This window comes from Colossoma macropomum, unplaced genomic scaffold (assembly GCF_904425465.1).
Source record: "Colossoma macropomum unplaced genomic scaffold, Colossoma_macropomum, whole genome shotgun sequence".
Classification (NCBI taxonomy): domain Eukaryota; kingdom Metazoa; phylum Chordata; class Actinopteri; order Characiformes; family Serrasalmidae; genus Colossoma; species Colossoma macropomum.
The window spans coordinates 31399363-31414576 of record NW_023494799.1 but is presented as its reverse complement, the minus strand read 5'-3'; the positions used below and the strand labels follow the sequence as shown (position 1 = coordinate 31414576).

The 15214-nt window shown below is 39.4% G+C and overlaps 1 protein-coding gene across 1 annotated transcript in view; it reads right to left on the bottom strand.

The window, feature by feature from the left end:
- aspscr1 (ASPSCR1 tether for SLC2A4, UBX domain containing) overlaps positions 1–15214 on the bottom strand; it is a 46995-nt gene that overhangs the window by 18791 nt on the left and 12990 nt on the right. Inside the window, exons 5-11 of the mRNA XM_036586474.1 lie at positions 14428–14485; positions 14245–14318; positions 12131–12695; positions 7617–7676; positions 5847–5986; positions 969–1050; positions 84–150 (exon numbers count right to left, since the gene is read on the bottom strand). Coding sequence (XP_036442367.1) covers positions 84–150; positions 969–1050; positions 5847–5986; positions 7617–7676; positions 12131–12695; positions 14245–14318; positions 14428–14485 — 1046 coding nt within the window. The remainder of the gene's footprint in view (positions 1–83; positions 151–968; positions 1051–5846; positions 5987–7616; positions 7677–12130; positions 12696–14244; positions 14319–14427; positions 14486–15214) is intronic.

The window sequence follows — 15214 nt, the reverse complement described above, 5'->3', positions numbered from 1 at the left end:
TTATCATATTGGAAAAAATAAAATCAGTGTGTACGTGTGTTTTTTTCCCAATCCTTTTTTTTTTTTATGAAAGACACTCAAACCTGTTTCTTGTGGTCTGAAGAAGCCCTGGAGGACTCTCCTGTCAGGAAACTGGACTCTCAGCACCACCTGTCACATTAAAAAAACATTACAAATATATGAATAAGGGAAATGACCATTTAAAATATTGTAACTCCCTTTACATTAAACTCAGTCTGCCTGCTGTTAGTCTCTGAACTAGTACTACTAAAAAAGAAAAGCATCTTCCCTGACCTCCCTTCACTGGTCATCAGTCAAATACAACATAGGTTTCATTTGTTGTGTTTTTTTTTTTTCATTACTATACACTGAATATTTGTGCAAAAAAATGGGTCAATCCTCAAATGGCAAAACTTTAAGCTTTTAAGTCTTAACAACAAATCATTAGTCAGCAAATTAGCAAGAATTAAACAAATAGATAAAGTAATTTATTATGGGATCGCTTTCCCTCTGTTTTCTTGAAATGTTGAAGTCTGTGGGTAAATTTGAAGACAGCCTTTTACGGAAAGAAGTTATTGTTCCACTCAGGATTGAGGGCTACAAACAGTTGAAAAACTCTGCCAAGCTAGTTTGTGTTTGATGTGAGACCCAAATATTCTCTGGAGAGTTTAAATCTGGATTCTGACATGGCCAAAAGTCAAAATCACTTTTTTGTTTAGTATGTTTTGGTTTTTTTTGCACAAGTGTATAGAAGGGTTAAACTAGGAAAATGTGCTCTCAGCGTTAAAATTTAGTGCTGTTAACAATTTAACATGTTAACTTTGACAGCACTAAAATAAGGGTGACTTGACAAAATAGTAACATTAATACAGTAACAAAAGAACAAAAGTCTATAAGAGGTGGTGAGATGTGGCTGTGGGAGTCAAGGGTTTCTAGTGCTTATGTGCTGAGATGTGAAAAAATCTCACTTTGGGATACCGGTCCATTTTCTCTTTCATCTGAGCCTCCCTCAGAGCCTGAGTCATCAGTGGGGCCTCCTCCAACGCCCTCCTGAGAAAGAGAGTGAGAGTGAGAGTAAGAGATAGATAGATAGATAGAGAGAGAGAGAGAGAGAGAGAGAGAGAGAGAGAGAGAGAGAGAGAGAGAGAGAGAGAGAGAGAGAGATGAAGTGAACTGTTCACTAAAACATAAAGCACGTTCTGAGTACTGGAAGTACTGGAGAGCGATGAAAAGATCTGTTTGGCGCACAAGAGAAAAGAAACGATTATGGAGAAATGCATCTGATTACCCATCGCACAAATGATTAATACCATTCCAGACTCCGACATTTACTGCTTTGTGTGTGTGTGTGTGTGTGTGTGTGTGTGTATAAAGGCAGGCCAGACATAGACAGATCCTTGTGGTTCCTTAATTCTATGGTTCATAATTGGAACCAATTACATAGCAGAAACCACGCCATCAGCCTGTCTGATTCTCCAATGGGGCGAAAGCAAGCTCACTGCCAATTAAGGGAAGCAGGCGGAACACCTCAGGGTGTCTGGCTCCTATCCAAAATAAACAAGATTACAAATCAGTCAATTAGAGCCCCGGGACGTCCCCCGCTGAGCGCTGGAGGGCTGGAGTGACATGCCGCTTCAGACTAACTCTTTAATATCTACACAAGCTGGATTCCATGTTTAGAACCAAAATAACATGACGACTGGAAAGACACAAACCCACACACACACACACACACACACACACATATATATATATATATATATATATAGTACATGTAAAGTCAGAGACGATAGCTCATCTGCTGTTGCAGTTTGTGTAGTCCTTGTGTAGTCCTTCTAGTCCTTCATCAGTGGTCACAGGACGCTGCCCACAGGACGCTGTTGGCTGGATATTTTTGGTTGGTGGACTATTCTCAGTCCAGCAGTAACATTGAGGTGTTTAAAAACTCCAGCAGCACTGCTGTGTCTGATCCACTTGTACCAGCACAACACACACTAACACATCACCACCATATCAGTGTTACTGCAGTGCTGAGAGTGATCCACCACCCAAACAGTACCTGCTCTGTGAGGGTTCATGTGGGTCCTGGCCACTGAAGAACAAAGGGGTAAAAGGGGGCTAACAAAGTATGCCGAGAAACAGATGGACTACAGTCTGTAACTGTAGAACTACAAAGTGCACCTATATAGTAAGTGGAGCTGATAAAATGGACAATGAGCATAGAAACAAGGAGGTGGTCATAATGTTATGAGACACACACACACACACGTGGCCAAAAGTATATGGCCCCCTGATCATCACGCCTATGTAAGTTTGATCAACATCCCATTCCACTGACACGGAGATGTAGTTACAGCAGTTACAACAGCTTCTGCTCTTCTGGGAAGCTTTCTACAAGATTTGGAGTGTGTTTGTAGGAATTTGTGCCCATTCAGACAAAAGAGAATTTCTGTGGTCAGGTGCAGATGCTGGACAAGAAGGTCTGGCTTGCAACTGACATTCCCAATTTCAGTGGGGTTGAGGTCAGGACTCCATGCAGGCCACTGAAGTTCCTCCACACCAAACTCATTAAACCATATATTTATTGAGCTCACTTTGTGCACAGGAGCACAGTCAAGCTGGAACAGGAAAGAGCCTTGCTCAAACTGTTACCACAGTTAGAAGCATATAGTTGTCCAATGTGTCTTTGTACGCTGTAGCATTAGTATCACCCTCTCTGATAAAAAACACTCATTCTCTGATAAACAACCACAGACCATTATCTCTCCTTCACCAAACTTTACAGTTGACAATATGCATTTTCGGCATCTGCCAAATCTGGATTCAACCATTAGACTACCAGGTAGAGAAGCATGATTCATCACTCCAGAGGAGCATTCTTAACACGTGTCAACTGTCCAAAGTCCAGTGCCAGTGTGCTTCTACACCACCCAAGCCGACGCTTGGCATGGCTCAGCCATGGAAACCCATTTCATTAAGCATCAAACCCCCAGTTCCTGTGCTGATGTTACTTCCAGAAACAGTCTGAAACTCTGCAGTAAGTGATGCAACACAGGATGTGTGATTTTTAACATGCTACGCACTTCAGCACTCGGCATCCCCACCTATTAGCAATGGATGTGTGTGGCTGAAACACCTGAACTCAATAATTAGAAGATGTGTCCACATACTTTTGGTCACACTGTGTATGAATATATACACACACCCCTTGTGTCAAAATGCTGATATTACAAAAGTGGGAAAATGTTCTTAAACTTAAGGTTTAATTAAATTTAATTAAATTAAGGTTTAGGTCTCAGTAATTTTGGACTATTTCTATTAATAGATTTCATTAGGAAATGTTCACACATTTAACAGGGCATCTGTATGCAAAAATACACGCAACTAATCTAAATCGTAAAGTGCCTGCACAAAACAGATGAACTTTCTATAGCAGAAGCTCACAGATTGAACTGTAAAACTGGCACACGAAAAGTAAAGAATATACTGTACGATCGTCTTACAAGCTTGTCAGAGTTTTAGCAAAACCTAGTTTGAGAAAGTGAAAGTAACACACTGTTACCTGGGTGGGTAATAAAACTTACATACTTAAAAGTGAATGACAAACATGAAACAGAAATAAAACGTGCAGTAAGGGTATGAATGAGTGAACATCCCTTTGTTTGATTTTATGTGTTATCAGAGCACCTTCAGAGCCTATTTGTCATTTTCTCGTTGAGAACACAACATTCAAATACTGCTCAATACACTGAAAACCCCACGTGGTAGTGATGAAACACTGCTACCTGCGCTGGTGTTGAAAAATAAGGCTATGTGTGCTCTCGTGAAAGTTTTGTTTGCTTGCGTTGCTCTCTTTCGTTTCTCTTCTCCTGTGCCGATTCACTGTGCTCTCACAACTGCTCTCACAACTGACTGCCGGTGTCGATTCAAATAGTAGCCTTATTTTTCAACACCAGTGCAGGTAGCAATGTTTTATCACTACCACATGCTCAACTGGTCAAAACAGCACAGACAAAAGCCAACTAGAGCCAATGGTGTGGGACATAACACACAGACTAGGCCTGTCAGAATTATTACATAATCATCTAATCGCAATTGCAATTATTTAAGCTGACTGCAATCACGTTCCACAGATGTTAAATTTCACAGTTACGCCACAGCAAGCAAAATGTGAACTCGGTTCGCTGGATTGAGACAAATAAATGTAAATAAAAGAAAGCTGTAAATGCATTCATTGGGAGATCATGAGACCTGGTGCTCATTTTAGAGGGCACTGCAAGTAAATCTTGTTTATTTGTTAGGTATTTGGCATGTATGCTAGCAGAATGAGCGTTTTGTTTTGTGCTTATATTTTCACTTTAGAGAAAAAACACGGCTAGGAAGCAAGAGGGCTAATTAGTTCATTTGGCCACTGTACTGTATAGCTGCATACGCTTAACAAAAAAAACAAATTGTTAATAGCAATTATTTATATGATAATTAATCGTCAGCTAAACCCTACTACCGACGCACACCAGCAGCCTGGCGATGTCAGACGGAGGACAGACAGCTTGGTGTGTCAATGCCCTAAAACAAAACAGAGCTTCTACAAGTGCTGTTACCATCTCAAAATGTTAATGTCGTAAGTTGATGTCACTCAAGCGCAACTTAAGTTTCATGTAGGTTTCAAGCAACTAAAGCATGAAAGTTTCACCGTCTAAAATCAGTACTGTACACTTTCCCTAGGTTTGGTTAGCACTAGCATTTTTTCCTTGCCTTATCAAATCACAAACATCCAAAAATACCCTCTCACACAAAACAATACAGATGCAATTCTATTCACACCAGTACAAAAAAAAAAATACACAAACTAAACAGACAGATACGCACTGTACAAAGGCAGACAAACACACTCTTGGTGAGCAGTTCAAAGAGCGAGACGGAGATGAGGCCTTTGGTCACAGACACATGTCTGCTGCGGTAACACTCAAATGGCATTACGCACGCATACCAAACGAAAACATGCACACACTCATCTCTGGTAGTCTCCTCATACTGGCTGCTTTGAGAGACGCTCGTAAAAAAAATGAATGAGAAAGTAAGTGGGGACAGTGCGGAAAGAAAGCAAGAAAACAGAAAAGAACGATGAGAGAAAGAGAGAAAGGGAGAGAGAGAGAAAGAGATAGATGTTTTCCACCGCTGTGTGTGTATGTGTGGGGTTGAAGGCAGTAATTTAGAGCCAGAATAACTCTCCTTCTCTCAAATGAAAGCCTGTCTGAAGAGCACAGCATGTATGGGGGGGAAAGGGCAAAGATCACCAAACCACAAGAACTCAGGCCTCTCTCTCTAGATCTTCCTTACTTACCCTCAACTCTGCATCCTTTGGGTTCAAGACCTCCACTCTGAATCCCTCCCTTCATCTCCTGCCTCAAAAACCTCATCAAAGTTTCTATGAAATGAATGTCATTCTATCATCTTCATAATGGCTTTTTCCTCAGACTCTCTACAGCCTTCTCAAAACAGTTTCGCAACACAGTCCTCAGAGCTCATCAGCAGGTCCATATTTTTGCTCATACAGTAAACAATTTTAGATGGCTGATTACTTCTATGCTTGATTAATTAACTGATTAATTATATGCTAATTAACCAATGAATATGGCAGCCATATTGCTAACAAAAGTCAAAATGTGTTGGTAATTGAGATTCAGGAATTTTTTCAATAATAATTATATGAGGATAAGTGAAAAACCTAGGACTAGTTCACAAAAGTATGTTTTGCTTATTATGCAAATTAGCAAAAAAATCTAGGTTTTAATATCAGGTTTTGATATCAGCCGTTTCCCAGTACGCACAGTGAGCATACACACCTCTCACTCTTCAGTTGCGAGAACCTCTTCCTCACATCATCCACAGTCACCTCGAAGAATTCATCTGTCAACTCCTCATCACCACTACTACGCCGGACTGCTGTGTCCAGGTGGTAGATGAGTGGCTCCCTGTCCAGTGGCTGTAGAATGAGAGCAGTAGAAGTTAAGCACAAAACTTTTGTCTTTTAAATGATATCATGGTTATCAAGGTCAGTATGGAAGGAAAATGCATTATGGTCGTCAATCCCTGCTGATGACCTGACTGACTGAGCTCTGTAGGATCCTTGAGAGAAGTTGAGGTGATCTACACTTGATATGAATTTTCTGGACTTTCATGAAGTCCATGTATGTGTGTTTGTTGTGTTGGTGTTTAGGGGTTTGTGATACCCTGATAGCCTGACAACTGCAGTACCACTGGGTGCCAAGCGTGCCACTGGCATACATGCCATTAGTCAACACAATCATCTTCTATCTTTATTTCTATCTATCTGGAGTAAAATTGTAACTATAAACCTATAAAACTAATTCAAAAATCGGATTGGCTGATTGTTTGAAACTGTAACAAACTACTTAATATACACACATATGACTGCAAGCATGAGCTGAATTCTGAATAAACTCAACTTAAGAACAGTTATATGCAAAGGTCCGAACACCCCAGTCAAATTTTTTGCAAACGTAGTCCCCAGTTTCTATTTATTTGCCCATTTAAACATGTCGGACATAACACATAAAACGTGCCATAACTTTTTCAGAGGTCACATTTTATGTTTAATTTTTTCACAATATGTTAAATGCAGCAAATAATCAGTAAGTGTGCAAGAAAACATGCGGACGTGTGTTCTGACTAGAGGATGTGTGAACTTTTTTTCACTTAGAAAACCAAGATAGGGTGCAATTTGACCAGGAGTGCACAAACTTTTACATAGGACTGTATACACAGAATAATATTTGATTGCGATAGCCTTCTAGAAATGATCTACACTGTTAGCAGGAGAACTGCTGACTGCAATTATAATGAATAATAAATTAAATTATTTATTGAACAGTGGTGTATTTTACTTTTTATTGTTGCTGTTTTATAAAAGCAATAATTCACTCAAAGACTGGATTATTATTATTATTATTATTTATTATTATTATTATTTATTTTTTTTAAAGCGCAGACTTCAGCTAATACAACTCCAGGGCATATGATTCAGTCAACAGCCTGTAAGGACTGCTAAGTGGTATTACTGATAATTTAAATAATTTATTAATTATAATTGAAATAAGTGTTGATGTTATGCAAATTAGTATTTCATTTTCCTTCACATGCTCTGTGATTTTGTACAATCATTAATCTATGGTTAACTCAAAATCGTACACAATAGAAAAGATTATACATAATTATAGGTTCCAAAAACAGAACATTATCAACTAATTAACCACACGCATACATACTTTGAACATTGCTTGGAAAGATTATAACATATTTTAAGGCTGGCAAAGAATGCTGGGGTACATGCAAATGAAACAAAGAAAATGAAACAGAGAATCACTGGTTGTGTTACATATACTGAATATTGTTATTCTCACAAATTATTAAGCAGCATTAGAAGCTAGCCCATAATTATATGGTAATTACTACCAGGGAAAAATGAGGGAAAACAATGGTGTTTATCTAAATAACTCTGCAGATGATCATCGCTTGTCTTGCATTATGAACCAAGCCTATCAGGTAATGGATGGCTAAATGGATGGATGGACAGACATTTTTTTTTTTTTTACCTTCAGATATTCCTCTCCTTCCTCTGAATCCTTTGCTCCAAACTTGGCACTAGTCGAACTCTGAAAACAAACAAAAGAGAAAAAGAACATTAAAGGCCACTAAAAAAGGAGTAGACAGGGAAAAACCTCAGAAACGCCCGTCCAACGGTGGACGAGGGGCAAATGACAAGGCTGCGTCTTTCTATTCCAGACAGAGTAGTGGCAGTGCGGCTGCTGCGAAGGCAATGGTGGCTAAAGGATGAGGATAAGCGATGATGTCCCGTAATTACAGAAACAGAGCGACAGGCTGAGGCCTTACGCTGACAAACCTATTTACTGTGGGTTTAACTCAGGGAAAGCAAGAAAACAGAGCGAGAGACTGAGAGAGAGAAAATGAGCTGAACACTGTCATGTGAATGAATTAGCTACATAAAAGATTTTGACTGAACTGAAGTGAGTGTTTAACTAAAGAATTTTTAGGTCTGCCTCAGTTCGCATGCGTGGGGTGGGCAAAAACATATTCAAATTGAAGACATTTTCCCAATACATGATATGTATTACATGTTTTTCTTAGGCTTGTGAAAAAGTTGGATTTCAGACAATGCACCAGCAAAAAGCAGTACCATATTTCAAAAAAAGCTATGAAAATTATGTTTTAATTAAATAAACAATTACATTTTTTTTATTTCATAATATAACAATTAGGAAAATTAAATAATTGAATCTGTCCAGGGCTGGGTCAGTAAGGAATTTTAAAACATTTTTTCATTATTTACAACCAACATTTTTCTTCTAACAACAAATTCAGTATAATTAGGACAGTCTGCATTTTGTCTTAAGGGGCAACAAAACCTTTTCACAGAAAAAAAGGCCCGTCAAGCTATGAAAATATATAAGTTCATGGTTTTTCCTGTAGTTTGTTTGCTTATTTTACATCTTTAACTACCTTAAGCAGTGGGTAAAAGAAAAATGATAACTTAGTTACCATTGATGAATCCATCTCATCGTCTTCCTCTGCATTTGCTTCTTGTGTTTTCAGTGTTTAAAAAATGCACCGCGGACTCATGTGAAGGTATCAGTGTATTAAATTCGTAAAAAATCGAAACAAAATCTCTAAACATTAAACTATAATTACATTGTAGAGGGTGTTACGGCCATAAATTAAGATCACAGTATAATTAAGATTATTGAGAGTTTTGGTAAATCATGGTATAGTGTATAGTTCACTTTGCTTGTTCCAGATCAGCTCTCTACACTTACCATATAGCTCGGCTAATCAACCATCCAAGGCAGACATTCAAATTTTAAAGCTGGCGAATAGAAGATAACTTCAGCTTTGTCCAAGGTGGGGTAACCAAACCAGTTTTTTTTAAGTTCTGAAAGGTGCACAGTGGAGTGTTTTACAATTATGGTCAAAAATTTTAGGAATATCGTGGATGTTCCCGAGTGGCGCAACCATCTAAGCGTAGGCCCAAGAGATTGCGAGTTCGATCCCTGGTGATGCTACAGCCATCAGTGGCCGAAAGTGGAAGAGAGCACAATTGGCCTCGCTCTCTGGGTGGGTAGGATGGTCTCTTTCCCCCATCATTCAACACGATGCTAGTCAGCACAGCCATCTGTACATAACAGATCTGGCGGTTGGCGCTTTCCTTCGAGTGCATGTGGCTGTCTGATGACGTTGCGTGAGCGGCAGTTCAAAAAGATGTGGTGGCACTTCACAGGTCTCGGAGGAAGCTTGTGTTTGCATTCACCCTCCCAGCACTGGTGGTATTGTGTGATTGGGGGAGTCCTAACTAGTGGGTGGAATTGGATACGACTAAATTTGGGAAACAATTGGGGAAAAAAAATCCCCAAAAAAAGGGAAAAAAAAAAAAGAATATCGTGGATGGTCTAAAACTGTTAAAAACTATAGAAACCATTCCTGAGATCACAAACTGTAAATTCACAGTGTATATCATTTTGCCAAACCCATAATGAAAAAATAATTAACATGTATTGTAACAGCCCTAGAGGTGAGGGAATTTACATGTTTTGCACTGTATGTATGCTGGGTTATTTGTGCCACACAGGTACAACGGCAATGACAAAACTAATACTTAAAATTGTTTCGATATAATCACACTATACTACAATTAGGCATAAAAAGTATGTTTTCTCCTTGCGCACTAGCACTCCAGAGTGACACTGACTCATAAGGCAACTCATTTCTGAGTGTGTAAATGAAGTAAACGAGAGTTTCTGACAGCAGAATCCTCATACAGAACCATAAACTCCAGTTCAAGCCTGTTATTGATAAGTGGTTCTATGTCTGTCTTTTCAATGATATACACAGTGTTCTAGAAGTACTGGCAATACCCTTGAGAGAAAAGCCCAGTGTGACATATTTTATCACAATAATTATAACATATTGAAATATTGCCCACTCTTAGTGTGCACGCAAACTCTGTTTGCGCATGTGACTGCTGGGACATATTTGAGTAGACACAACAGCCTGAGGTCTCTTTTCCACCACAACAGCACTTCAAAGCCATCGCCAGCATAAGCAGATACAGCAAACAATATGTTAGCAATCAAGCAACCAACCAGCGGCTGGTGTGTTAGTGCACGTCAACAAAATAAAACCGTTCATGAGGACAGACACTCACGGAAGCTAAAAATCAATAGTAAATTATTCAGTGTTACTCTCAGTTTATCTAAAAAAATCTCGATAGTGCGAAATCAAAACCCATATATGGATGAATAAAACATGTAACGGTCCAACTGATCAAAGCTCGCACCCACTATGTGAAACTTTGTAGAACCAAATCTATTCTGGAGCTTTACGAGGGAGGGGAGACTTGGTTGAGGTTGGTAAGCATGTCTTCTAAGCTTTAATCAAAAAGACAAAGAATGAGGAGCAGTTGCTTAAGTCTAAACAGGAGCCGAAAGCACTCCCTCATTTGTGGAACAGAGTAAAGATTATATGTGCGCTGTACTGAAACAGTCGGCAGGCAGGGGTCAACCACATGCTGTGCATTTCAATCAAAACACTGCAAGAAGAAAAGAATATATGTTCTTGCTCTACGTACATAAGCACTAAATTCCTTCTTTCTGCATCACTCTGAGAGACTGAGTTCATTTCGATATAAGAATTGCAGATGCTTTTTTAGGATATTTTTCATATCTGATGCTGACATTCATTAAATGTTCAAACTGGGACTATGTCTATACAGATTAGCACTAAATAAATATAACATTTACAAATACAGTACAATAGATAAAATTAATAGGAATGCAGATATAGTAGCGCAGCAGACCAGAGTCACCAAATTATTCTGTTCTTGTGGAGTACAATACACACAGTACTGTGCAAAAGTCAGAGACCACCCTTCCTTTATTTAGTCAAAATGGCCATTAAAGCTGCACTATGTAAGCTTTAGGGATTTGGAGACCTCTCCGGTGGAAATGTGTAATTGCATGCAACATGCGGAAGAACATTTTGTATTGGTTGTGCTTCAGACTCCTCCAGATGAATCTAAGGATTGTGAGTGTGCAAAGAAAAGAAGGATTCTCTACTATTGTCATCATGTCTTGATCATTATAATGTTGATTTTGCATTCGAGACCTAAACATTGAGCTGACCTTGTATTTGAGCCTGTGAGTGTGACGTTAATACGTTAAGTAAAAATTCAGGTGTAATCCGACTCAATGCCTCAGGCTTTACCAGGTGATTCACAGCAGCACACGCATCATATTTTAGCTGCTTCTTTCAATTTTAAATAATACTGTTTATGTGATAGTGAGAGTGTTGGTGAGCTTGCAAGGTTGTTAGGAGTTCCATTTTCTCTATATTATTAGCTCCAGTTTTGAAAACTTCTGTTTTTGTTCACTTATTTTTTGACTTTCCCTTCTTTACGCAAGTGGACTATCTTGTATTTAATCTCCTCAGAAATATCTCTTTAAAAATGAATGACTTGTACTTAATGGCCATTTGGACTAGAAATGAAACAATTTTATGGGTGAATTCTGACTTTTGCACAGTACTGTATACCATCAATATCGGTTTTAAACTCTGGTCCAATTTAAACATCTGTTCCACGTCCACAAATCTGTCAATATTGATATGTTTCTGGTGTCATTGTGCATCCGTAATTTTAAAGGCACCACAATTATTCAATCTAACTCCACATAAAACACTTGAAATATACCTTCTTGATGAACCAGCAGTGATTAGCATAATGATACGCAGATGCATATAGTCATATGCAAAAGTTTGAACACCCCTGGTCAATTTACATTTGCAATTTACAATTTACATGATGATTTTATAAGCATATAAAATAAGTTAGCACATCTTTTACAGGGAACAAACTTGGTGCGCAGTTTGAAATGTCTGAGTTTGAGATATTAAGAAACATTTAAAACATTAAAATACAAATTTACATAATAAATGAGCCATAACTTTTACACAGGTCGCATTTTACAAGGCCCCCCCCCTCAGAAAATTTATTAAATTATTAACTGAATTTTGCCTAGGCATGCTCTCAGCCTCTCACCTGGACTTCATGGCTTGGTTTGGCCTTCTTGGCTTTTGGTGGTCCACTGGAGAGTGGTGATAAAGAGGAGGAGGAGGATGAAGAATGAGGAAGACCACTAGATCCTCCCAGCCGCTGTCCACCGCCAGAGAAAGGTACAAAGTTACTATGTGTGGGTAAGTTGGCGTGGGATGGCCCTGGCTGTTCATCATCCACCTGTGGATCTGCCCTTGACTGCTGTTGCCCCTGGTTAACGGCCTGCCTGATTTTGGGCCGTACAGCTTGCTGTTGGTCTTGAGGAGGCTCTTCCTCTTCCTGTTGGGCAGGAAGTGCTTGGCTTATGTGAACAGCGGTTTCAGTGCTCTGACAGGGTGGGCTGGGGGTTTCCATGGGAACTGGGGCAGGTGCAGGCTCTTCTGGCTTATCTGGAAGTGCTGAGTTAACAGCAGTGGACACCCCACTGGGTGCCTCAAGGTGCTCAGGAGGTGGTTGGGATGCGGTCGCTGTGGCAACAGTGTCAGTTGGTGTGGCAGCTGTTTCCATGGGCTCACCTGGCCCAAGAGCATTACCCCCTTTTACTACATACCTGAGAAAAATGGAGAGACACATATTAGCTAAGAATGATGACACAGCCAGAAATCAAAATCGCACAATTTTTCCCCTTATCCCAAACATAGTCAATCTGCCAAGACATGTTGGTGTGTTCAAAGCTTGCCTCTTCTGTTTTGTGCTGGAGCTACAAAACTAATGTAGTTAACAAGTAATAAAAAATTTCAAACAAGGCTAGCACTGTGCAAACTTCATGTTTACATCAACACAGTAAGATTTAAGTGACATAAATCTAAGAAACAGACTTAAATCTAAAAAACAAATCAGGAAAATACATTGGATAACTAAAAACAATACTAGCAATCCTAAATGTTGTAAATACATTCTCTATTTTCACAGACACACTCATTGCTAATATTAGTATAAAAATGAAGAATATAGCCATGCAATCATAGACAAACACTGGCAATAGAATGTCAGAGTCAGTGATTTTAAACTAGCACTGTCATAGGATGCCACCAAGTCAGAATTTTTTGCCCTCGTAGATCTGCTCCGGCGCAAGTATAAGTACTATAACTGTGCTATTAAGTGTCTATTCTCTGTTGCATCACTCACTACAAAGTTCCATTGCCTCTGGAAGCAACATCGGCACATGATCTGTGCCTAGGGAGCTTTATGAAATGGGTTTCCATGGCCAAGCAGCTGCACACAAGCCTGAGATCACTTTGTGCAATGCCAAGCATTTGCTGGATGGTGGTGTAAAGAAGGCCATGACTGGACTCTGGAGCAGTGGAAATGTGTTCTCTGGAGTGATGAATCATGCTTCATTATCTGACAGTCTGATGGATGAAACTGGATTTGGCAAATGCCAGAAGAATGCTACCTAATGGAATGCATGGTATAAACAGTAATGTTTGGTGGAGGAGGGATAATAGTCTGGGGCTGTTTTTCAGGGTTGGGGCTCCACCACTTAGCTCCAATGAAGGGCATACAAAGACATTTTAGGTAATAAATAGAGGGGTAAACTTAACTTTGCAAGCCTGAAATAGCTTGCTGCCTTTGTTAGACACAGCAAACAAGGAATATTATTTTAGAAACCAAATTTGAACAGATCTGTAGGAAATACTATATTATTGTACTTTAAATAATAATAATAATTTATTATTATCATTATTATTATTATTAAATAATAATAATAAACATTTTTGATATTGTTATATCTGTTACTGTTATTGTAACTGTTACAGTCCAAACAGTCAAAAACACTGTAATATAAATCTTAATACAATATAAATCTTATTTAGTTAATTTCGCCAACCCCTAGTCTGGAGCAAGCACAGTGCTGACCAGTGAGTTATAAGCATCCATCACTTGTTAGATACATTAGTGTCATACCTCCAGCATAAAACTAAAGAAGTTCAGACATCAAACAGATCTTGGCTGATTGACCACATTGAGTTTAGAAGGAAAACTTTGTAAATTAGATTTTTTTTCCAAACTATCGCTATAGCCTGATGGTATATTCACAAGATGCTCACTGGAATAATCTGATTATTTATATTTAGTTAAAAGTGAGCATGCCTGACCTCACTATGGCACTGCCTCCGGTCAGCCCCAGTGACCTCAGAGTGGTCTTCTGAAGAGCTTCCTTCCCACTGATCTAAACAAACACACACAAATATGAACACGTTATCACATCTTAAAAGCATTACTGGGGGGAAAGAGCAGAGAGGGAAGGGAGGAATGAAAAGAAAAGCGAGACATTCTACCTCATCTCTCATGTATACACACACTGGTGTAGGTCCCGGCACTTCCAGCTCAGATATCCTGTTAAGAACAGAGAAATCAAAACAACGATGACATAGAGGGCACAAACACTTACACACAGACAGGGGTCCACAGTGCCTACAGCCTGGTGCTCTTGGCAACAACATTTCACATTTTTGTGTTCTTTTCCCCTTTTAACAGACCTGTTTGGTTGGACAGAAAACTAATCGAAACAAATCAATGCAATAGTGGTATGGTGACCATAGTTGGTCTGGTTCACCTGGCATCATAGATGCTGTTCCTTTGGCTAAAGTAATATCACTCTATAAAATAAGGTTTTAAATTAAATGGGCTGGCATTACATTAAGAGTCTATCACTGCAGTAGCTTAACAGTCCCTAATGAAATAACCTAGACTGGACACCATCAAAACAGACCAGCTCAGCTGGTGGGACCACCGCAGTCACCACAACAGCATGTTTGCTCATTGTAACAACATATATATGTATGATGTCTGCTTATAATGCTTGTGTGGGTTTATGTGCAGTCATGGGCTGGAGATTAGGGAACCATCCCTGTGCCCGGAAGATTGCCAGTTCGATCCCCTGAGCCGACAGTACGTGACTGAAGTGCCCTTAAGCAAGGCACCTAACCCCTAACCGCTCCCCAGGCGCCGTGGATAGGGCTGCTCACCACTCCGGGCAAGTGTGCTCTCTGCCCCCTAGTGTGTGTGTTCACTAGTGTGTATGCAGTGTTTTACTGCACGGATGGGTAAAATGCAGAGGTGAAA